At 41.5% G+C, this 25453-nt stretch overlaps 1 protein-coding gene across 1 annotated transcript in view; it reads left to right on the forward strand.

Annotated features, from left to right (window-relative positions):
- The window catches only part of ITPR2 (inositol 1,4,5-trisphosphate receptor type 2), a 273845-nt gene that overhangs the window by 128452 nt on the left and 119940 nt on the right, over positions 1-25453 (forward strand). Inside the window, exons 31-37 of the mRNA XM_065626844.1 lie at positions 1077-1328; positions 3693-3818; positions 9108-9236; positions 9792-9912; positions 21106-21296; positions 22120-22262; positions 24389-24497. Of these exons, the coding sequence (XP_065482916.1) occupies positions 1077-1328; positions 3693-3818; positions 9108-9236; positions 9792-9912; positions 21106-21296; positions 22120-22262; positions 24389-24497 (1071 nt within the window). The remainder of the gene's footprint in view (positions 1-1076; positions 1329-3692; positions 3819-9107; positions 9237-9791; positions 9913-21105; positions 21297-22119; positions 22263-24388; positions 24498-25453) is intronic.

Consider the following 25453-nt stretch of genomic DNA (forward strand, 5'->3'; position numbering starts at 1 on the left):
GGAGACTAATTTTCATTCCTGCTCTTATTGCTTTCTCATTTCTTATTTGTACCCTTGAATTCAGTAAGCTGGGATTTCATGTCACATATAGACTTGGATATGTCAAGTGCCTTATTCGCAAAATATGTATGTATATTGTGCCGCCAAAGTGTATTCTGTACTAGGAAGGGTTTACGGGAGCTTATTTTCACCCACGTTGAGACTGCATTATGCTTAAAAGGAAAGTGATAAAGACAGGACGAGTGTCCTATCCCAGTTTCACTCAAGCTCACAGAGCAGCACTGGCAGTATGTATATCCAGTGTATGGGGGGGGGTTCAAAACAGGGTTAAAGCAAAACTTTTCTGTGAGATATGCTGAGATGGGGCTGCCAGCATCCGCCTCCGCTCAGGATCCTCTTGAGATGAGCAATGCACTTGTAACAAAATCAAATATTTATCAGCAGTTTTATGTTTAATGGAAGTGCTGGCATGACACTGACAATGTCAAGACTCACCTGCCAAATTTGCATAGGTTGGGAAGAGTTGTCCTGTGTTTCTGATGCCGAGCAAGGGCACAGAAGAAGTTGGTTATGTTCTGGGTGAGCTACAAGCTTTTTGTGTGAAGTAGCATGGAAGATTTAAGCTCTCTGCACCTCAAGTCCCTATCTATAAAACAGGGATAATAATGCATCTTGGCCTCACAATAGGAGGTGAATTTAATTAATTAACTTCAAACAAACATTGAGATGGTCGGAATAAGAAGATGGCATACTGTCACAGGTAAACACAGAGCTACATAGAAATTAAACTTCAAATTCACCTTGCATTAGCTCACTCCTTCATGAGTTATTCCAGATTTGCACTTATGTAGGTAAGAGCAGAAGTTTGCCTTGGATATTCTTTTGACATTCGCAATTGGTAAGTCACATCAGAGTATTTTTTTTTTAATCTAGACAGTCTTTGCATACTTAAAGGTAGAACAAAAAAAGAAATTAAGAAAATTATAGAATCATTTAGGTTGGAAAAACCTTTAAGATCATTGAGTCCAAAAAGACTACAGTGCACGGTGCTTAAAACTTTCTGATATTTTTTTCAGCTGATAAACGGCGGTGAAGATGTGTTGATATTTTACAATGACAGAGCATCATTTCCAGTCCTACTCCAAATGATGTGTTCAGAGCGAGATCGAGCAGATGAGAGTGGACCCTTAGCGTATCACATCACTCTAGTGGAATTGCTAGCGGCTTGTACAGAAGGAAAGAATGTATATACAGAGATCAAGTGCAATTCACTCCTGCCGCTGGATGATATAGTAAGAGTAGTGACCCATGATGACTGCATACCTGAGGTAAGATTCACTGAATGAGGAAGCAGACTTACCATTTTTTTTAGAAACTCAGAAAATGTTTTGTTGTTTATAATAAACTGACAAGTTGAATATTTGCACAGAAACCAGGCTGGAAACAAGTGGTGTGTTTTAAGGTCAATAAGTGAGAAAGGATAGCCAGTATTTTCTTAAACAGGAAATTACTTGTCCCTTATGCCTCAATTGTCAGCTTTTTGGGGCAGATACCTTGTTTTATTTTCCTGGGTTTGTCCAGCCACTCTCAGAGTTTAATGCTCTGATAACTTCTGGCTGTAGCTGTGAAGAATCAGCTGAGTCGTTTGTCAAGCCAACATTTTGCCACTGCCTGAATTTGCTGGAAATGATGGGTAACATTCTGGCCATGCTGAAGTCAGGGGGAATTTCAGGCGCAGTCTTGCTTTATTAAACTCAATTGCAGTTCAGCAAATGTTTTTATTCACTGCATATGGAGGCCCAAATCTGCAGTCATGCTTCAGTAGGACTGTGATACCTCAGGCTGATCAGAAGAAGAATGCACCAAACCTGATGTGATCAAAAGAAATCTTTTCACAGTCTTTGCAAGGAGCCTGTTCTGGCCCTGTGTTTATCAGATTTCTACAGGCTATCTGGTGGAAAGATGTATCTTGTATCGAGGCAACTGGGACTTGCAGGAGTAAAGACTCCCTCTGTGCCATGAGACTCTACAGAAGGATCTGGACCAGCTGGATCGTTGGGCTGAGGCCAGTTGTATGAGGTTCCACAAGGCCAAGTGTTGGGTCCTGCGCTTGGGTCACAACAACCCCAGGCAGCGCTACAGGCTGGGGGAAAAGGATCTGGGGGTGTCGATTGACAGCCGGCTGAACATGAGCCAGCAGTGTGCCCAGGTGGCCAAAAAGGCCAACAGCATCCTGCCTTGTATCAGGAATAGTGTGGCCAGCAGGACTAGGGAAGTGATTGTGCCATGGTACTCGGTGCTGGTGAGGCCCCACCTCTAATCCTGTGTTCAGTTTTGGGCCCCTTGCTACAGGAAAGACATTGAGGTGCTGGAGAGAGTGCAGAGAAGGGCAACGAGGCTGGTGAGGGGCCTGGAGCACAAGTCTGATGAGGAGCAGCTGAGGGAACTGGGGCTGTTCAGCCTGGAGAAAAGGAGGCTGAGGAGAGACCTGATTGCTGTCTGCAACTACCTGGAAGGAGGTTGTAGCATGGAGGGTGTTGGTCTCTTCTCCCAAGTAAAAAGTGAGAGGACAAGAGGAAGTGACCTCAACTTGTGCCAGGGGAGGTTCAGATTGGATATTAGGAATCATTTCTTCACAGAAAGATTTGTCAGGCCTTGGAACAGGCTTCCCAGGGAAGTGGTGGAGTCACCATCCCTGGAGGTGTTTAAAAGGCATTTAGATGAGGTTCTTAGGGACATGGTTTAGTGCCAGACTTAAGTTAATGGTTGGTATCTTCCAACCAAATTATTCTATGATTCTATGAAAACATCCCCTTGTGATCAACTGATTCTTTTCTTAAAAAGAAAAATGTTTGCTTTGCTCTGAAGTGCCTCCTAACATTAATTTTAACAGAAGCTAATTTAAAAAAGCCCAAACAAATGTAACTTAAAAGTCTGAAATGAGTTTTCTCCAGACTGCGTGGAGAATATGCAACTATCTCGTCTCCTTGGACTACGACAAGAAATTTTCAGTATATCTATGTATATTTATATTTCATCTATACATTTCAGGCACTGGAGATCCATTTTGATGATGTGCACATGCAGACCTGTAATGCAGGAGAGGAGTGACACTGCAGTCCTCCTCTTTACTGTTGCTGCAGTCCCAGTGCTGCACAACCTGTCTCTTCCGTTTAGATCCGAGTTACACCCACCCCAAACACAGACGCTGCATTAGGATTGTGGGAATATAGGGTTTGCAGTCCCAGCTCTGCTAAAGACATTTTTTTTTAATATTTGGCAAGCCTGTTGCAAGGCATCAACCCTCAGCAGTCGACCAGCAAGTGCAGGGGTGTATCGCATTTTGACAGCTCCTGGCTTTGGAGCCCAGTCCCTTGTAGTCTTAATATCATTTAATTATCAAATTTATTATTGGTTTGTTTTAGGGAGGGGGGGTGTTGTAAGAGTAAGAATGTTTGTAAAACATTTCCATTTTTCTTCATGTGATCATTCAGTAAGTACATAATTGCATTTATTGCCATGCTTCTCCCTAAATCTATAGAACTGAACACATATGCATTGCTACTGTTATTAGACTTTGTTAAGTACTTGAAGATCATCTTTATTGTTCAGCATTTTGCAGATAGAAAATGTCACGTTAATGGTTTTTACTGTTCCACTTCATATTGTTTGTGTTTTTGCTGTTCCTGCAGGTGAAAATTGCCTATGTTAATTTTGTTAATCACTGTTATGTGGACACTGAAGTGGAAATGAAAGAAATCTATGCCAGTAACCATATTTGGAAGTTATTTGAGAACTTTCTTGTTGATATGGCAAGGGTAAGCTTCATGAGACATTAAATATCACAGTATAGTAACGGGTGGCAACTGAACTGACAATAACTTTTTCTGGTAAACTTCTTTCATTTTACTAACAATTTTTTTTCAAAGTTGACAGTAGAGTAGGTGTGAGGTTTTTAAACAAATGGTCATTTCTGTGTTATTTATCGCAATTTAGCCTGCTAATTACAAGCAGTTTTCTCTTTCTAAAAGCGCATCTTGGAACCCATGTTGCTTTCTCTTTTCTTCCAGAAAAACAAGTTGGGTGCATGTGCAGGGTTGAAAGTCTGTGTGCATCTTCTGGGAGCTTGTGTTACGTGTCATTATGGTGGTGACTGAAAAAAAACAACCCACATCTGTAATCTTCTTGCTTTATGCTGTTAGTATAGTGAGGATAGGCCTGGTTTTGTCTTTTTTTCTACTGTCACTACATTCTCATTGCTGATGCAAAAGGCAAGTGTAGAGCTGTGTTCTTTCAGAATACTAACTCGTATATAAACTATAGGCTGCAAGGTGATGGGGCACAGTTAGTGCCATAGGCATTAAATTCCTGTGGACCTTAGTGAGCTTCATGGTGTCATTACTTGTTGAATTAAGTTTCAAGTCAGAAGTTGAATTAAGCTTCCGCTCCCTGGTATTTTGGAGGCAGAAAGCAGAAATCTTATGAATTGCAGAAGGATAAAATACAGTAGTAGAGTCATGAGGGGAAGCTAGTATGACATGATTACAGCTTACATGACTTATCCTTTTCTAAGAGGTTAATGCTTCTTGTAAGAGCCTAATATCAATACTAACTAATGGAGTTGCCCTTTCTGCTCAAGAAGAAGAACCACAGTTTTTTGGTGGCTGGTGGACTGTATTTGACCCTTGATGCTGGACAGGATTTCGGAGATGTTATAGAGCATGTTGTCATAGTGCATCTCTATCTTTTCCCAGTCCACAGTCCATTGCATTTTATAATCCCTAAGTCCTCACTCCTTGCATTCTTCATTTTGTTGAAATAAAGTAAAAGAATCTCAGTTCAGTCCTGCAGCGGACATTTACCCCAAAGTAATAGTGTGCCACAAAATAATTTATTTGAAACCTATTGGGAAAAAATACCATGATTTATGGCCAAAAGAAGAATAACTGCAAAGACTTGTGCTGTATGATAGGCACTGGGACCCGTTCATTCCTCTGTGAAAAGAGAACTTATAAATGGTTGGGGTTTTTTGTTTTGGGTTTTTTTTTTCTTTTTTCTTTTTTTTTTTTTTCTGGAAACTGATTAAGACAGGGATGTTTGTCCTCTCTTTTTTTTGGTGGTAGTGATTTTCAGCAGTAATAAGACATCTACAAATGGTGTTTTCATGTTGTCTTGCCTCTCTGGTCGTGTTGTACAGTGAAAGCCCTTCCAGGCAAATCAAGCTCATTTGAAAATTATGATCAGAAACCTCCTTGGAGGGGGATTCTGATTTTGAACTTTTCTGGTTTTAACCCGAGAAGTATTTTCTTCAGTTTAATTCCCTTTCTGGTTTGCCCTTTCCTGATGTATCCTGGCCCTGACCCTCCAAACACAGACTACTACCCTCCCTAGCCCTTGAACATGAACAATTTTCTTTGCCCTTGGGCTAGAAGGAGACATGTAGAAAAAGGGCTCTGTCCACAGTTCCTTCATGAGCCTGGAGACAAACTGCGCTTTGACAAACGATGCAGAGTTCTGATGCTGGAGACCACGGAGCTTGTTTTCACATACCCTTCTTATAAGAGAAATTAGACTCCAGGTCTTCAGAGGTGAAGAGTGAGTGCGTTATTAATGCTGCATTTTGTGTGCGTGTGCTGTTGGCACCGAATGGCAAAATGCAGTTTTATTTTGCTCCCCTGCAAAGCTCGCAGGGCAGGTGCCTTATTAGTCCTTTTAATTTCCTGGTTAATGGCTAAAAGAACTAAGGAGCGTGTCAGCAGTGCTCTGGCCTGTCCTGCTCTTCAGCCAGGTCCCTGTGGGTAGCCACATCTTCCAGGTTATTGAGTGTATTTGTCCAGGTTTAGTTTTCCGGGGCCCAGGCAGAGTCCGTGTGTTATAAATACATCAGTGTTGTGTAGCTATCAGGACAGTTAGAATGCTGTCAGCCTCACGAAAGATGTTACAATAGCTTTCAAAGCATTTAGAAAAAGAGCCCTTTGATCCTCTGTGTTCCAGTGAGCTAAAAGGGATGCTTTGGCGTGGGGGGAGGGGAAATGCTTTTCTTTTAGCTGCTACAAATGCCTGTCACTGGGTGAGTTTGTGAGCTTTGAATATGAACTTCTTATTAGAGAGCACTAAGGTGGAAGATGGAGAGTGTTATCCTTAGGTTGGATTCTTTACCTTTTTTTTTTTAAAGAAAAAAAAAAAAGTAACCAATTTTTAAATCTGTTTCTCGATCCAGGAAGGAAATATTTAGTCCCCAGCTGTCATTCTCTTTCAACAAAGTGATACATTGCAAAGCAGGCACGAGGCAGATTCATCTATAAATGCAGTTTGCCAAAAGCACTCGCGCTTTCAAAGACACCCTGTTGCTACGGTTTCTGCCAACCTACTTTCTCCCGTGTATGACTTAGAGCATCGCGCTAAGCAAAGTGGGTGCTGCCGAAGGAAAGGCTTTCCTCTCCTGCGTGTGGCCCAGCCTGTAAGCCAGCAGCTGTACTCTGAGGAGGATTAAAGAAAGAGCCAGGATCTGACAGCTGTAAAGGCATCCTGGCTTTCTCCGCAGAATTTTTGAAGTATTATTCATGTGAGTTTTGGTCCCAGAGCCTCTTAGGGGGTTTTTAAATGCTCCTTTCTCAATCTTCATCTCCATTTCGTGCATTTCAGGTTTTTTCGTCCACAGGGAAACATTTTTCAGTCCCCAAAGGGCAGAGGGATAAGAACAAATGAGAGGATTTCCGAATTCCTTCTGCGCTGGGAATTTTTCAGACGAGTGTTGGAGCAGGGTGGCATCTCCACATGTGGCTCTGCTTTTTAGACAAGTGAAGGGGAAAGCTTAAAAGCATTTTGGAATTTAGTTTGGGCAACTTCTGAATTCACCGTCCTAGCGCTGCACAGCTCCCTTTCTTCCCATTGGGACCACGAGCGCTGAGCCTCAGAGCCACTGGTTCAAGCCAAAATTGGCATGCAGGTTAATTAAAAGCAGAAGAACTTCGAGAGGTTTTTGGTTCTATAAGCTTTTTATTTTTATTTTTTTTTAAGAAAAAAAATTGGATTATTAACCGGATCCTTGTTATCTCCATGAGGACTCAGAGTGATGGTGGTGGTGTCATACTTTTCCCAAACCTGAGAGGCTGAAGAGTTTGCTATTTCAGTTTTGTTGCTTCTCTGACCAAAATATTTCCTTTCCTGGGGTGATAAAAAATGCACTATGTGGGGGCATGACTTGTTTATCTGACACATTTGAGAAAAGCAGACAAGTAAAGCTCCTCAAGATGCCTCATTTCTGTAAGTCTTAAGTTATCTTTGGTTATCCCTCTGCCTACCATATGACAGTACTCTACTTAAAATGTTTTTTTGTTCTCATGAGCTGTATCTTCCCCTGAACATGGATGCTTTCGGATGTCATGTCAGTAACCTTCCTTAAAATGTTCCTGGTGAAACTGCTTTCTTGTAGTGTCCAAGTGTGACAGTGGCACCGTGCAATTAGGGAGCAGGTTTGTGCGGTGTGAGATTCAGGTGTTGTGGATTATCCTTCTGCTTCTGTCACCAACTTTTCTCTGCGACTTTAAGCAATGCACTCAACTTCTTCAAATTCTGTTTCCCACCCATAAAGTGATGTCATGCACCACAGAGCTTCGTGATTTTGTGTTAAATACTCATATAGTAACATGAAGGCAATAAACAAAATTAATTCTGTTCTCACACAGATTCCCTAGAATATTATAGTAGTCTGTGCCTTGCATAGGTGAAAGAGAGAACAGCTTTGCCTTTCATTTCTTGAAACATGACTAGAACTGCTTATTTAAAGGCTGTTGAAGAGGTAATATGAGTCTAGCCTGTACTTCTTATCAATGCTTATAAATATCTTGAGGGCAGGTGTCAAGAGGATGGGACCAGACTCTTTTCAGTGGTGCCGAACAATAGGATGAGGGGCAACAGGCACAGACTGAAGCAAAGGAGGTTTCATCTGAATATGAGGAGAAACTTCTTTACTCTGAGGGTGCCAGAGCACTGGAACAGGCTGCCCAGAGAGGTTGTGGAGTCGCCTTCTCTGGAGACATTCAAAACCCGCCTGGACATGATCCTGTGCAGCCTCCTCTAGGTGAACCTGCTTTAGCAGATAGGCTGGACTGGATGATCTTCAGAGGTCCCTTCCAACCCCAACCAATTTTTATGTGTCTAGTCTTGCCTTTCTCACCATCTGGCTCTCTGTAGGCTCCTTTTGAGTACTGTCCACACTGACATATGCAAAGTGAACATGACTCTGTATAGATGTTCATGAATTTTGAAAAGAAGTAAAGAAATAATGAAGGCTGTGATCTACCTCAGTAATTTTTTGCTTGCTTTAAGCATGACATCTTTACGCAGCAACAAACTTTTAGTGTTGTACCAAAGAGGGTCTTCAGGAATCTTTTGTACAGATCTTCCCACATCCTCCCACCATTTAATCATCCTTCTGTGCTCCAGAGTTGTCCCAGTACCATCCATTCTCTTATTTCATGGGTTTTAGTTTGTCTTTTGTATTTTCCCCATGTGGCTTTCCTAAGTAATACTGCCTTTTTAGTTCACAATCCTAAAGGCTGTTGGTATCGACTATGCTATTTAGTTTCTTTCCCTCTTTTTTAAACATTTTTCCTGCAAATAAGCTTTTCCTTTACCACCTATTTGTGGTGACTGACTGTAGTGAGAAGTCAAACATTACATGAAATCTTTCTAACCTAAGGTTGTTTATGTCTCGTCTGTCTCTAAAACCTCTTTCAGCAAGCCCCACAATGGGAGTAAAGGCCCATTTTCTTCTTGAATCTATCTAAATGTGTAAGTGGCGTGCAATGTGCTGATTTAGGGAGATGTTTTTTCATGGTGTGGAAAAGAATAGACAGCCAACCAGGAAGAGTTAGTTCAGAAGAGAAGGGTATTCAAAAGACAACATGGACCTCCCAGAAGAAAGATTAGCTATCACAAATGCAGCTTGAACTCCAAGATAGTTATCTCTGATAGATTTTGTATAAAAATCATTTGTCTTTGTATTAAGAAGAAATATTACATGTGTTGTAATAAATGCGAAATAGTAAAGCTTTCTTCTTTAAAAGAATGACATCTCATTGTCTCCTCATTCTTCCCTGTAGGTTTGTAACACAACCACAGATCGTAAACATGCAGACACATCTCTGGAGAAATATGTCACTGAGCCCGTAATGAACATTGTGAGTGGCTTCTTCAATTCACCATTTTCAGATAACAGTACCAGCCTCCAGGTAAGGAAAAGAGACACAGACAAATACATAATTCAGACCATTAATGAGGTACCTTCTGTTGCCCAGATAGGAATGCTGTATCTTTACATCCTCCTTTAATTTCTCTGTCCCCTCTCATGCCACTGGCTAGCAGCTTAATTCCTCTTTAAAACACTCTTAATTTTTGCCACTTACAGCTCTGAACCAGTAGACAGCTCAAAATGGTCAGATCTACTCCTGGCTCTTGTGAATTCATTGGAGAGGGTATCCTTGCAGAGTAACTGTCTGTCTTTGTATGAGAAAAATGCTGTCTCCTATGACAAAAGGGATGTATGCCTGCGAACTGGGAAGACTCCTCTGTCCTTCTGCTCTATACTGTGTTTGCTTGATATCAGTGGCAATTTGAGGAAAAAATGAGTGATTTCGCCTTTTTAGGGGTGCAGCATTGATTCCTGTTCCCTCCAGTCCTGAAGAGTAAGAAAACCCTTTGTATGTGGTTTGTGTTGTGTCAGACCCAAGGGCAGTTGTGAGGAGATTCTAAAGGGTAAAATTCCATGTTTATCTTTTTGTTTTCAGACACACCAACCTGTTTTTATTCAACTGCTGCAGTCTGCTTTTAGAATTTATAACTGTACCTGGCCAAATCCAACACAGAAAGCCTCAGTGGAGTCGTGTATCAAGACTTTGGCCGAAGTGGGTAGGTGTCAGGTTTTACTTTCATTATTGTTCTCTGTGTTTTATGATCAGACTTACTTGAGGTTGAACAGCTTTCAGTTTAACTCTACTGTCCTGAAATTGTGACAGTGGTGATTTCAGAAATCCCACTTTCTGAGGCTCAATTATTCCTCCTTTTATAATCTATTCAAATCTGTCTCATCAAATAGGTTGTTAGGTGAAACCTGTAGGTCAGGGGGATGTTTGCCAAGTGAATGATAGTTATGATATTAAAACACAACATAAGCTATGAGAAAACCTGGGCATTTCTAGTTGTGCTGGGCTACATTTTCACAAGATGTAAGCAGCGATGCATAGAAATTGTACATTGGAGAACACCAACCACTTTTTCCCCCGGTTCGTGGGAGATGCATTCGTTATTGTCAGCCACAGTCCTGGGCTTGTTCAGGTTTCGTCCTATCGGGGAGCTGGGGATGGAAACCACCGTTTTGCCATTCCGTAGCTTTTCCATTTACTCCTCACCATCAGGCCCGATCATTTACTGCTGCTACACAGTCAACCTTGTCAGGGGAATAATGCCTTGCACTGGCACTGAGACTGAATTTGGTCCTCAGGGCAGCTAATAAGTTACATGCGTTCAAATAAATTCAAATACCATGTTAAAGTGAAAGATTTAAAACTTTGTATCCTAAAATATAAAGTAGTCCTCACAAGTACGTAGCTAAGTTCATTCTTAAGTTAAATTTCTGTGAATATGATTTTAAAGTCTTCTCCCATGACAGAAAAAAGGATTATGCAATATAGTTTCTAAAAGTCAGTCATTCTGATGACTTGTAGAATAAGGTCCTGCTCGGTATGAGTGAAAATGAAGTAGAGACAGATACATAGAAACTGGCTAAATTCTGTTGTTGATGCAATGTTTAAAAAGTTTTAATAAATAATGATAAAACAATATGAGGGGGTCCCTGAACCAATTGCAGCATCTGTGGCATTGCAACAATCAAATCTAAATTTAGATGTTGGAGTAGCTTTACAGGAGTATAACTTAACATTTTAGCCAAAACATCTCATTAACTTTTTGTGTGAATAGAATAAGCAGTTACCTAAAAACTTAGCAACGTTCAATTGTTTTATTTGTTGTGCAAATTATTTAATTATGGGTCCATCTAGCAAGAGAACTTGGGAAGTTGAAGACATTTTATTTCCTTTATGCTACAGCTACTATAGTCTCAAATAAAGCTCTAGCCCTATAAATCCTTCTTTGTTTAACACTTAGGTCCCCGCTCTTCTCTGGCAGTTCTGGAAAGAGTCATCAGTAAATTACTTCCTTTGGGAGTCTGGGGGAAGGGGGAAGAAGTAGGGCGGGTGAGAGTATTTTTGACACTGAGCATGCCCTGTCTGTGCTTCTAGACAGCTCGGTGTCTTCATGTCGGTAGAGCTACACCTAAAATCACATTCTAGGTCAGAGAAGTCACTGCGTTATCTCACAGAATCACAGAACGTTAGGGTTTGGAAGGGACCTCGAAAGATCATCTAGTCCAATCCCCCTGCCAGAGCAGGAACACCCAGATGAGGTTACACAGAAAGGCGTCCAGGCGGGTTTTGAATTTCTCCAGAGAAGGAGACTCCACAGCCTCCCTGGGCAGCCTGTTCCAGTGCTCTGTCACCCTCACCGTGAAGAAGCTTCTTCTCATATTTAAATGGAACCTCCTGTGTTCCAGTTTATACTCATTGCCCCTTGTCCTATCATTGGTTGTCACTGAGCAGAGCCTGGCTCCATCCTCATGACGTTCACCCTTTATATGTTTATAAACATTAATGAGGTCACCCCTCAGTCTCCTCTTCTCCAAGCTAAAGAGACCCAGCTCCCTCAGCCTTTCCTCATAAGGGAGGTGCTCCACGCCCTCACCGAGATGAGGGTATTTGAAGACACTTGAGCGTAGTGCCGAGACAGCCAAGCTGAACTTGTCCCCACAGCAGCCTGACAGGGAAGTTTGGGTCACCTTAATGGGGCTGATAGATCCAGCTTCTTGGCCAGGTGCCCCAGCACGTGAAAGGGCTGGTGGTCTTTGGTAGGTAGCATTCTATGTGCTGCTTGTTCCTGGGGGAGCCAAGGGAAAAGCCCAAATGCAAGGCATGGCTAACGGCTTCTCTTTCGTTTCGTTCCTTTTTCTGTTTTATGGAGATGGTTTACAGATTTTTGATTTTTTTTTTCTTTATAATGAAGATGGTTTACAGTTGTTTTTCTGAAAGTATGCTATGCTCTTGTGCTGTTGCGTGCACAAACACAGGCACATCGCAAGAAGAGCCAGAGGCCACAACTACATTTGCAAAGAGCAAGTTTTATTTTAGTTACCTCTCTACTGGGGGATCTCCCAAAGTCGCACCTGAGCTCCCAGGCAGAGGTGACACAAGCGGGGACGCAGGTGCTGGTGAGTTCAGCCCTGGTAGAAGATCGCTGGGCCTGCTGAGCTCGCCTGGATTTCACGGCTTCAGGCAGGCGCAGCCTCCCGCTCTTTCTCACAACAAAGCAGGAATCTCAGACATAGCGATGAGTTGTCTAGAGTTTCTCACAGGCCTGTGTTATCTAACACGGAGGTTCTACTCATCAAGCATACAAGGTCAGTAAAACAGTTAGTGTGATGTATGTGCTTTTTCTACAGACAGCTGCAAGTCACTTGAGCGTATTTACATTTGACCAACCTCCTCGCCAATCTTCCAATATATTCCCATACAGCTGTCCTGTAAGTCCAACCTTCTTGCTGCTCTGGCATCCCACCCGTGGGACCACAGCCATGCCCTGGGCACTCTCAGAGGTGGCAGAGTGGAGCTGAGCTGCTGGCAAAGGGCATCACTCTGTGTCCTCCTCTGGGACCTCCCTTCAGCAGCAGCCGGGCAGGGAGGCTGAGCATCACCTGGGGGTGCCACAGGCATCGCAGCCTCCGAGCTGGCCCTTGAACGCACGGGTTAGCATGCACAGCACTGGTTTCCTTGTCCACGTCATAGTAACTGTTAAAGACTTCATAACTAACATTAAGCATGGTAAAATTTATTGTGTCGTGTTAGCAAATTGCCACACGTTTTTATTTGATGTTTTGTTTTGACAGTGCAGAAAGGGAGTGTAATGGAACAGGTGAGGGGGATTTCCCCGAAGACCAAGTTAGCCAGAGAAGAAGTGGAAGCAGAGTTTTTAACAAACACCCCAGTGCAAAAGTTTGGCCGGCTAGTGGAGAGTTTAACCAGTGGTGATACTCAGTATTTTTAGGCACGGTGTTGAACATGTCTTGACTGGACTAATTGATTAGGCCTGTTCTGCTCAGCTGACAGCTTTGGAAAATCTGCCCCAGCTGGGGGTACCAGAGGCTTTTAAAATCAAAGCTTTTTTGGATTACAGTGCATGCCCGGTGCCTTTCTTTATCAGGTGTTCCACTACACAAAATGGTGGTTCTCTTTGAGTAGGCAGAGGTTTCTTCCATAATACAAACAGGGCAGCGTTTTTGCCTCTTTTGCAGGCTGTGTATGTGGACCAGGTTTGGATTTTGGCTAGGCATCTGTGAGCACTCTTCTGCCTTTTTTTTTTTTATTTTTGACTTGAGAGTCTGACAGCTTTAATGTTAGGGCCTTCATGTTTCACAGCAGGGTTTAAAAAAAAACTCTAGAAAGATTTTGCCTGTATCAGAGAGACAGAGTATTGGGTAGATTTACAGCAGGGACCAAAGACTTTTGATGGAAAATAAATGTAGTATAGAGTTGAAAGAACAAACATGATTTTTTTTATGTGTCATAGCCCTAGATTTAGAAATGTATCTCAGGAGGGAGAAAGATCATACACAGATTTCCCAAGATATCAAAGTTCTGTATAATAATGCACTTGTAAAAGACCCATTTCAGAGCAAGTTTAAGCAACATACATTCTGCTCAGTGCTTACTAGTTTGTTGCTGGCAGGTGGATGTAAGTTTTGCCTCAAGAGCTTAAAATCATTACATCTGTCTTCTTACGAGCACTGTAAGACTGTGCATTATCTTCCAGGTCAACAAAAGGATATGTTGCAGAAGCTAATTTCTTATAACCCTGGTACTTCAGCTCCACTTGACCACTAGGGAAAAGCTTCATAAGCTTTTCAGGCTTCACTTGCTGCTTTGTCTCCAGGCAGTTGTCTGCCTCCAGTTCAACAAGAAGCAAAGAGGCTTGCTTCTCTTCTTCAGCAGACCCCGCTGTGGCTTCAAGAGATTTGTGCATCAGGTTTCTATTGCCCAGTAAACGTTTGGCTATCTGGTATGAACAGAAACACAAAATAATAGATGTATATTAATGTGTCTTGTTCATATGGATTTCTGAAGTAGATTATCGCAGTAACAAGAATTAACACATTATACATATATCACTTTTGCTTTTCCTACATCACATAGGACTGAGATTTTGCTTGAAAATATAGTCCAAAAAATGAATGATCAAAACAGCTTCAATCTCACTGGTAAAATAGCTATAAATGAAAAATGTTTAAAGGCCCCCTAATATTTGTGAAAACAGAGGAACTAAGATGTCTGACAGTTTAATTTATTTCAAATGAATTCATTATCAAAGGACTTTCAGTTCCTACGTTTTATAATCTTTGCAAGATTGAGACGTGCCAGTCTCAAAGTTTGCATTTTAAACCATGTACTGTCCCTCCATATGGTAAAATTGGAGAGTGTCACTTGTCCTCACAACTAAAAACCTGGATTGTATATCTTAAATTGTATTGGAGCAGGGTCTTTCTCCTAGGGCTAACCAGTCTTTCAGGACCCATGAAAAGAACTGTCTTTGCTTCTTAATTAAGTGGTGATTCTTATTTCTTCATCCCCGAACATCTGTTACAAGGGTGAATCTAGTTGTATTATATTCTTATCTCTGTAGTATCCATTAGCTTTCTCCCTTATGTTTTTACAATGTGCATCTTCCCTCTGGTACCGTGTTTGTATTCCAAGGATGTAGCATGTGTACGGCTGTGCTGTTACCACCAATAATGAAATAAGTGGAATTTCCCAGACGAATAAATAGTGGCAGATAGGAACCTGCGTTTTGTTAGACTATTTCTCTTGGCAGACCCTTTAAAAAAAATCTGTTGGCAAGCCAAATTACATTAGTCATTATCAGATTATACTTTAGGATGCTGTGCAGGAGAAGCAAAAGGAGAATCCTTGTTTCTATCCTACAAAATTGGACGCAAGTCCTGTAAGATCGCCATTTCGTAGGTTCAAAACTGGAAGAGGTACAGCAGAAGTACTACTGTGATGGTCAGGGGAAAGGAGAACTGTATCACAAGAAGAGACTGCAGGAGCCCCACGTGTTTTGCCTGGCAAAACAAAGGCCTGTGTTTTTGCTCTTTAGAAGTACTTTGGAAGATGAGTAGTCACCAAGAAGGGACATTTAAGCTAAAGGACAGTGCTGACATAAATTACACTAGCTTGTAAATAGCCTAAATAAATTTAGATTGTAAATCAGAGGTTTGAAACCAACTTTGGAAGGATGTCCTTGGTCAATGGGCCAAGAGAAAATGGAGGGGGGGAAGATGGCAGAAAAGCTTCATTTTAAATGGGGCTCAATACTTTTTTCAAAAGACGTTAAAGAACATGGGTTGTCTATAACAGAGAGCAATGGTCTGAAGAAGCAGCGAAGTCCTTTCAAGTTGAATATTTATTCCCCACTTTCAGATCACCACTACCCCTTTGAACAAAAAACTCTGCCTGTGGTGCTTCTTGACCATGCTTTTCTGTCCTCTAAAGCCCTTGCTTTTCTCCTGACAAACTACAAACATTTTATTGCTTCTTTGGAATTATTGTGCATATTTAAATGTCCATATAGATGAACTTTCCTATAACAATTTTTCCAGCCCTGAAAATACTTTATTTCACTTCCCATTTGAGTTTTAAAATCTTTTTTCCATTTTATAAAAAGCTAGACCTTCATTTTCGATTTTTAGTTCAAATAAAATAATTATCCCGTTGTTACTTTTTTGACAGCAAGAAGAATACATTTCAGATGAAGCACATATTTTATTCTATTTTAACTGTTTGTGTTTCCCTAATTGCAAGAAAAATTCAATGATGATCTTTTTACAGACTGATAAATATTTTAGCATAGATTTTCTGTTGTAAAAAAAACCATCCAAGTGAAGGGTACAAGATTGGCAGGCTTGTGTCTTGTCTACACAAAGCTTTTATTTCCCTTGAAAAGTCTTGCTGCTGCTAGCATTAGTGTCTCTCCATCCAAATGCATTTGTTAAGCAGTCAGTAAATGATTAAGGAGCTGGAGGGACTGATTTATGGAGCAAAATTAATTGAACTAAATATGCATTGCTCCATTAAGTGACAACTGGGAAGTGTGGGAGAACATGATATAGCTGTCTGCAACTACCAGAGGGGCATAAACAACAAGGAGAGTAAAGGCTTCACAGATAGGTACAGCTTGTGGCTTTTTCGTGACCCAGATGCCCGTCATGCTCCTCCTTAAGGCACTCGAAGGGGTGAAATGCCTGCCTGTCCCCTAGAAAACCCACACTGGGGATGGTTTAGGGTAGTGCAAAGTCTACTAAATAACTCTGAAGCCACAAAATACTGTTGAAATGCGGTGTTGTTTAACGTCTTTGTCGGTGACATGGACAGTGGGATGGAATGCACCCTCAGCAAATTTGCCCACAACACCAAGCTGTGTGGTGTGATCAGCGCTCTGGAGGGGAAGGGATGCCATCCAGAGGGACCCCCCATCCAGAGGGACCCTTGACAGGCTTGAAAGTTGGGCCTGTGCAAACCTCATGAAATTCAACAAGGCCAAGTGCAAGGTCCTGCACATGGGCCAGGGCAGTCCCAAGCACAAATACAGGCTGGGTAGAGAGTGGAGTGAGAGCAGCCCTGAAAAGAAGGACTTGGGGGTGTTGGTTGATGGGAAGCTCAACATGAGCCGGCTATGTGCACCTGCAGCCCAGAAAGCCACCGTATCCTGGGCTGCACCAAAAGGCACATGGCCAGCAGGTCAAGGGAGGTGATTCTCCCCCTCCACTCCACTCTAATGAGACCCCACCTGGAGTCCTGCATGCAGCTCTGGGGCCCCCAACATAAGAAGGACATGGACCTGTTGAAGCGAGTCCAGAGGAGGGCCATGAAGATGATCAGAGGGCTGGAACACCTCTCCTATGAAGACAGGCTGAGAGAGTCGGGCTTGTTCAGCCTGGAGAAGAAAAGGCTCCAGGGAGACCTTCTAGCAGCCTTCCAGTGCCTAAAGGGAACCTACAAGAAAGTTGGAGAGCGACTTTTTACAAGGGCCTGTAGTGATAGGATAAGGGGTAATGGCTTTAAACTGAAACAGGGTAGATTTAGATCAGATATAAGGAAGAAATTCTTCCCCATGAGGGTGTTGAGGCACTGGAACAGGCTGCCCAGAGAAGCTGTGGATGCCCCATCCCTGGAAGTGTTCAAAGCCAGGCTGGATGGGGCTTTGAGCAACCTGCTCTAGTGGAAGGTGTCCCTGCCCATGGCAGGCGGGTGGAACTGGATGATCTTTGAGGTCCCTTCCAATCCAAACCATTCTATGATTCTGTGATATACTACAAAAGCAAATTGAGTGAAATTTAAAATTAGGGAGCACACTGGGTGGGAATATCAAAGAGAATGGCAAGCTTCCTTATGGCAAGATAGATTACTCTGAAGAATGGGCTTCCAAGGAAAATTACAGGCAAGGGCTACTTCCTGGAAATCCTTAGTACTAAATTGATCCTAAGACTCCTGTGGGCAGTATAGTGAAAGGACAGTGCTTCAACAAGCATTCCTGAAAGAGGTCCTTTTACTTCCAATTTCTGTGCTTCTATGAAGACAACTACATGCAGGTAATTTAACAAAATAACATCTCAGCCCATTTCAGCTCTTCTGTTGGCAGTTGGACTATCCTCTTGGGACTTTGTTGGAGTCCGCCTCACTCACAGAGAGCAGCTCGATTTTTAGCTGCTTGATCCTTGACATCAATGTTGCCCTTTTCTTTTGAGTCCCCATCTCAGAGTACTTTTTCATAGCTTAAACAGTAAAGGGGAGACGAAAGCTGCGGATGCACTGGATACACACAGAACCATCCAGCACAGAGCAGAACGTTCTACTGTGACCCTGGCTGAATTTGCAGCTCCGTGTTGCTCACTGTTTCCACAAGTACCATTTGCTTCCTTGTCTTGACTCAGCTGCAGCTCTTGCTTACAGCATCATTGTGGGCAGCAGACTGAGAGTTAGTTGTGCAAAGGATTTCGCCACAAATGGCGTTTCCTCTGGCACTGGCAAAATGGTGGTGTGTATTCAGGGAGTGCAGGGTGCCCAAGGTAGGAGCTGGGCAGTATATAAGCCTGCGCTGTACCCTCCACTGCAAGGCAGAATTTACCTTTAGCTGAAGACACGTTGAAGTCCATCATGGTAAGAATCCTGCTGGATACCTATGGTTGCAGTTTACACACAGCCACGGAGCGTAATTTCTTCCCAAGTTCACTAGCCAGATGAAAGACAGAATTTTACCCCCTCCTGGCTCCTTTGTCTACCAACTCTAACCCTACTTTGCAAGTTTGAGTGCCGTCCAAAAGTATTTCTAAAGTGGAACAAAAATAAACATGCTTTTAAATATTTTATGTTCATACTTTAAGGGAGATTGACACAGTTTGAAGAGGGAAGCAGCCTACAACACCTAAATTTAAAATAAATATTTATGTTCACATTTGTTCATCAGCTTTCTAAAATGTAAAAATATGTTTCATGTTGTTTTAAATAATGAAATGTGAAACAAATGAAAGATAAACTTTCTACAAGCTGCAAAGAAATAAGAAGACAAAGGCTTTGTTTATAGCTTAGACTTCAACAGTGCCCTTTGACAACCAATACAAATCTTAATTACAAATGGAATTATACATATAAGAACTGTTCAAAACAAAGGAGTATTTTTTTTTCTCTCTCTGGTTTTCTTTGTGATAGCTTTAATTAGCTGCAACACTTTGAACAATCATAGTCCTTGACTGCTCCTCAGACACTGATGGAAGTTGTTAACTTCAAATGGCATCTATAGGACTGCAGAAGTCTGGGTTTTCCTCTGAACAACATGCTCCCCATTGCTAAATTTATTCCTGGATATATCAGGATTCTGCATACATCCTACTTAACTGAGAAGTGAGCATCGTCCGATAACATTCCAGTGATTGACATAAGGACACAATAAATTGGATTAATAGGCTGCAGCACCCTACCCACACTGGCAGAACTTTAATGGACTTCTGTAATAAAGTAAGCAGCAACAGGGCAAATGTGTTCTGAAAAATAACCCGGTCGAATAATATGGAAAAACAGTCATTAGAAATAATGGCCAGCCATACATGGTATTTTCCTTATGATAATGAGGAACCTTGCCTTCAAAACCAATAGAGAGTGGAAAGGAAAAGTCAATTGCCAATGTGGAAACTGATGGACATCTGCTACGGAGAATTTGTATACGGTTGTGGGGAAATGAGTCTTCCCATCTTGGACCTAAGCATTTTTTTTTTTAATTCCCTGTGGGAAACTGCTTAAAGTGCCTACCAGAAATGGAATATGAGCTCTCTCTTCCATCCCAGGGAAACAGGCTAATCGGCAGGTGGAGGCCCCTGGTCCTGCACCAGGAGACACCCTTGCAGTGGGAAGAGAGGAGGGTGCTCTGCACCTGCGGGAGTTGTCAAAGGGACGAGGACAGGCATGAACAGCACCCTTGGTGTAGTCTGTGAGATCGGGGATTGAGCAGTCACAGCTTAATTTAGGTTTATCATAAATGCTGCCATTACAATATAGTATTCGGGGTGAGGAGAAAGTTTCTGCCTGGGACGCGTGACTTGCTGTGCTTGGCAGTAACGTGAGCCTTCATCAGAGCTGTTTGCCTGGCTCTGCACGTACTCCTGTGGGGCTGGGGGCATCGGCTGTTTGGGAAAGAACGGCATCTCTTGACTTCACAAGTTCAGGACTTAAAGTTGTTTATGTTGTAAGAACTGGGTGGGAGGGGTGGAATACTTTTGATGTCTTCTGCTGCTGTGGAAAGTGTGCGTGTTAGTGCAGCATGGGGGGGAAATGCCTCAGAGAAACGTTGTGTAGAACTGTAAATATGGGCTGATGCCTTTTTAAAAATTCACCTTCTTTCAATAAGGAAAACTGAAAAATTAGTTATTATTCATCATTATTAAAAATGAACTAGAACTGCTGCTCCATTTTACTTCTAAGTTTTTATTAAACATAAACCGTGCTGTGGAAATCAAGTGAAATGATGCAGAATACAAAGCATAATCACTGGATTGCGACCTAATCTTTCAAATAGGGATATCAGTGGTAGTTTAGCAGTGGATGCCCTGCAAGAATTTTTGCAAGTTTTTCCCCAAGTTTTTTTTTTTTTTTCCCTCTGATATTCTCTCTTCAGTCACTTCCTACCCCTCAAGTCTAAAGAAAAAAAAAAAAAAAAAAAATTAAACAATTGGTTGTTTGGGGGGGGGAGGGGGTGAGTGTTTTTGTTTGGTTTTGTTTGGGTTGTGTTTTGTTGTTGGTTTTTTGTTTGTTTTGTTTTTGTTGTTGTTTTTAATCTATAGATTAAGCTATCGCTTGTTTATTCACTATTGGTTATATTGCAGCGGCATCCGGGAACCCTATGGTTCAACAACCCTGGCTATATAGGAAACCAAGGGGAGAGAGAAGACAGCCTTTTTCAAATTTAATTTGTATGCACTTGGTTTCTCAAGGTCTTTGCAAGAGAAATACTCAGAAAAGCCACAAATAGCACTTGGGATAAATTGGCCGAATGTGCATACATCCACTAGAAAGAATTTTTTAATTTACTTTTGAATAGCATAAAAACTAGCTGTTGAAACAATAATGCATGCTCTTTTTGTTACGCTTATTAATATCTCTGGATCTGTTTTTTTTTAAAGTTAGTAAAGAAAAAACCAGATGTTTGTACGTATGAAAATATATACTGGAAATGACCCTTATCTAATTTAAAGTGATACAGCATGCTTTCTTTAACTGTTATTATAGCTGATTTCTACCAGCTTAGATTTTGATCCTTATTTTAAAAACCTGTTGAAGTGAGATTCGTCCTGCCCCTTAACCTCAATAGAATCAGGATTTTGCATGCCGTGATCTTCCTAAGATTTTCAAGCTTTTGCCACTGTAAATTTCTTCTTTCTTCTTTCTTTTTAAGCAAAGAACCGTGGGATTGCAATTCCAGTGGATTTGGACAGCCAGGTCAACACCTTGTTCATGAAGAGTCACTCTAACATGGTGCAGAGGGCAGCCATGGGATGGAGAATGTCAGCCCGCAGTGGACCTCGTTTTAAAGAAGCTCTTGGTGGGCCTGCCTGGGATTACAGGAATATAATAGAAAAACTACAGGTACAAAAATAGCAAATGCCTTGGGCAGTACTTGTGGTAGTGCATTTATCTAATATGTGCCAGATGTGGAAAAAAACAGAGATTCATTGCATTTTTAGGGCTGGATTACAGCAACCCTGCACTTCTAAGTTTGGGGAATGGAAAGCTCAGCTCTTCTTTGCTGTCTGTTCACAGTGAAGCCAATGTGGGGGGCCTTTTCATCCATGATCTAAATTCAGCTCCTACAGAAGTCAGGAGAGAAGGGTAGGAAGTACGTTCTTTTCCCCAAAGTGGTCCACAGAGAAAGATCTCCTTTCTGTTTTGCCATGATCGCACATCCTGTTTTGGCTGCAGAGGAGATAACTGGGGTTTTAGAAGCCGTTATGTCAGATTTGTGTCACTGAAGAATACCTATGAGGTGGAGATCGCCTTGTGCGTGTAATGGTTAAATTATGTCAGGAGTTTATGAACTAAGAAAACAGCAGGACCCAGACAAATAGAGGAGCCTAAATACCACGGAAGCAACACCTCAGGTGATACACTGACACCACGTATGACAAGCAGTGTTTTTCCAGCACACCATTATCCTGACTCTTGCTGAGCATTTTGTGGGCATTGCTGCAGAGGAGAAATTTGAAGTAGAACAGCAAGGTAGAGGGTAATGGGCACCTTCCCCCTGCTTGAGGAGTGGCATGAAGAAAGGCATGAGCTTGCTTTACTGTTACCTGGGTTAACATGGGCTCTGGCTGTAGAAGTGGGTCAAGTAGCCCATCATGCAACAATGTTTTTCTAGTTTTCTTGGCCAGATGTAGTTATGAATGACATTCTTCTTCTTTTTCCCTAGGATGTAGTGTCCTCCTTGGAGCAGCAGTTCACTCCCATGATGCAAGCTGAATTCTCGGTGCTGGTTGATGTGCTGTACAGTCCAGAACTTCTTTTTCCCGAGGGGAGCGATGCCAGAATAAGATGCGGTGCTTTCATGTCCAAGTAAGTGGTGTAAGGAGAAGGTGTGTTTGCTGCTTTGGAAAAGATGGCAGGGACTTAAAATTTTTAACAGCACTTACCTCTGATTTTCAACAGTGACTTAAGCCTATAAGTGGCTTGAGTTCATACTGAAAGCTTAAACTGAGGCCTTTTGCTGCATGTTTTGTGTTTCTCAGCAGCTTAGGAGTCTGGAGAGGAGTACAAAGAGAGGTTGCTTGCCTAGAAATTGAATGTTAGTAGCTTGTTAAAGCTGTGACAGGCTCAACCTACTTCTCTTTTCTTAATGGTAAGTTTCTCCAAATCTACAGCAAAAACAGACTTTACATGGTAGAATTTTCAAGAATTCGTAGTGAGGCAGAGTGGGCTGCTCAGGGCTGGGTTTGTTTTTTTTTTTGTAAAGCAAATAAATCTTTTGGTTTTTATTTTAAAATGCCAACAGCTCTTTTAAGAATACATTTCACTCGCATCTCTACCTGAACTTGAATTATTAGGCGTTTTATTTGCAGTCTGTGCATTGGAATAGAGTCTTGCCGTTTTTTTGTTAGTCCCCAAGTGAGATGCCCTTACTGCCCTTGAGAAACTATAATTCAAACAGAGGTAACTTATGGGAAATGAACACATTTGGCAGATCTCCTGATTCCTTGGCTTTTTGCATATTCTGCAGAGGTAGTGTTATAACAATATATATGTTCGGAAAAAATTAAGTTAAATTTTGAGCTTTTCCCATCCCATCCTCTCTGTCCAAAGTCCTTTAAAAGTCAGCATCAAATCAAGTCGAGGGCTGCTGGACGTGGCCCATGCAATGCAATAAACAGTTTTCTGCTTTATTTAATTAACTTCCATGGCAAAGGACTGCTTTGCAGAGCTATGCAGAAATCCTGAGATAAAGATGTACTTCCTGAAAAATATTGTCAGTACCACAGGCCTGAGAGCTGCATTGGTTTGGACTCATGTCTCATGAAATTGGTGAAGATGACAGTGGGAGTGTCCTGCACGGTATCTCCACTGAGCCCAGGATGGCGTTAGCGGACTAATCCCTAGAGGTATTTAAAGGACATGTAGATGTGGCACTTAGGGACGTGGTTTAGAGGTGGACTTGGCAGTGTTAGGTTTATGTTTGGACTCGATGATCTTAAAGGTCTTTTCCAACCTAAATGATTCTATGATTGTAACTTAGCAGTGATCTAAATATCATCAGTTCTCTTGGGTTACAGAGCGGTGGTCTAGCTGATGCAGTGTCAGCCCTCCTGGCCCTGTTTTTGGTGACTGTGATTTAGGACTGTTAATGGTGCCGTCTTTCAGTGTAAATTGATGGCCATAGTGCCTTTGCTCTGTGCTGATCCTAGGCCATAATTTGCTGAACACCATAAGCCATTACTGATATTGAAGGAAAAAAAAACTGTCCAGGGCCTTCAGATTTCCTCCCCACTTCCATTTTCACAAATGTTTCTCCAGCAATGAGGTGAACCAGCACAAGGACCTGCTCTGCACAGAGATGGAAAGGCCTCTTCTGGTATTGGCTTAAGCTGAGTAAAACCCAAACTCCCATCGCAGTCGTAGTCAGAAATGTACCTTGTTTTCTGACTCGAAAAAGGTTTGTAAAGTTGTTGTGCAAATGTAAACAATGGTTATGTGTCATCCAAATGGCTGCACTTCTGAACACTTCCATGTAAGGTTTTTGGGGATTCTTTTTGGCTGGATGCCATTTGCTAATTATGTAATAAATATATTATAACCACCGTAAAAGTTGGAAGGTGTAAAGGTTGTAGCTTTTAAAGTTTGCAAGATTCATGGTGAACATTGGTTACCTTTAAGTAAAGGTTAAAGTAAGTTACCTTTAAATAAAGGAAGGATGAAATAGCAAGTTTGGATCTTAATCTGGAAGCACTCATAAAAAGTGGGTGTAGAATTCTGCCTTCTGTATGGGCAGTAAGATATGCAAATTGACACAAAAAACTCACAACACCTTGAAAGTCTCATTTCCTTTTTAATTATGATTTCTTTTGTCTAATTTTATTTCCTTGAGGAAAAAATACAGTGACAGGCAATTTTTGCATAAAGAAGTTGTATAATAGTGTGGCTTAGCAACAATGTGCAATGCTATTTAAGTTTTAATATTTTACTTTAAGGTTGATTAATCACACAAAGAAGCTAATGGAGAAAGAAGAAAAGCTCTGCATTAAAATTCTTCAGACATTACGAGAAATGCTTGACAAGAAAACTAACTTTGCGGAAGAGGTACTGCTACCTTTTTAGTATTAAATATAGAACTAATAGCATGGTATTAAAATGTTTGCTCTCGGACAGTAACAGAATCTGACATGATTTCAATTTTGCACATGTTTTAGAGATAATGTGGTGTCTTGGGAACAATGTGGTACAGCAGAAAGTGAAACTGGAACCAAAGAAACTATCTGCCTTACATAGATAGTTTTGTATCAGGGACTTGACAAGAGTCAAGGCAAGGAAGGTGATTTAGCAGTGGCGAGTATTACTATGTATGATTATTATATTTTGGATATCCTGTATTTCTGTAGACTAGTCGTCGTATGTCATATCTGATGTTATCCGTCATAAAATCCATTGGAAATATAGGAATTTTTAATTGCAAATATACAGTGTTTCCCTGCTGCCTGTGGTGCCAGACTTTTGTACTCCATACATGTAAATGTGTGATGAAAATACATAATGTTTAAGCAGAGCTGCCAGTTTTGGGGAGAAGTGGCATAGCCTGTACTCTGTAAGTGTCTAATTATTTCTTTCCTTATCTTTCTCCCCTTATTGCCCAGTTTTCTCTTGCAAAACCAAGTTTTTCAAATAGCTCTTTCATCTTGCCTACGCCTTTGGTTATTAGTAGCTGGATTCAGATTTACGTGTCAGCTGCCCCTTCTTTTTGAACCCGATCCCTGTGCCTTTTGTGTGGTTTCCTCTTAGCAATATTTCTGAGTATTCCCCAAATTCTTTCACTATTATTCACTCTTAAATATGAATCATAAAGCTATTATCTAATCTTTCAGTGCCGTCATTATCATTTGTTCACAGCTGACATGTTTAGTCAAGTATCTTCATGGGTTGCACTTTACCTTGAGAAAATACCGATTACAGCCCAGTGTTGCACTGTTTCACTGTCTTAGGCTTTTACACCAAAATATTTTCAGATGTCTAAGTAACAGCACTTATTCATGTTATTGTAC

This window comes from Caloenas nicobarica, chromosome 1, assembly GCF_036013445.1.
Source record: "Caloenas nicobarica isolate bCalNic1 chromosome 1, bCalNic1.hap1, whole genome shotgun sequence".
Classification (NCBI taxonomy): Eukaryota; Metazoa; Chordata; class Aves; order Columbiformes; family Columbidae; genus Caloenas; species Caloenas nicobarica.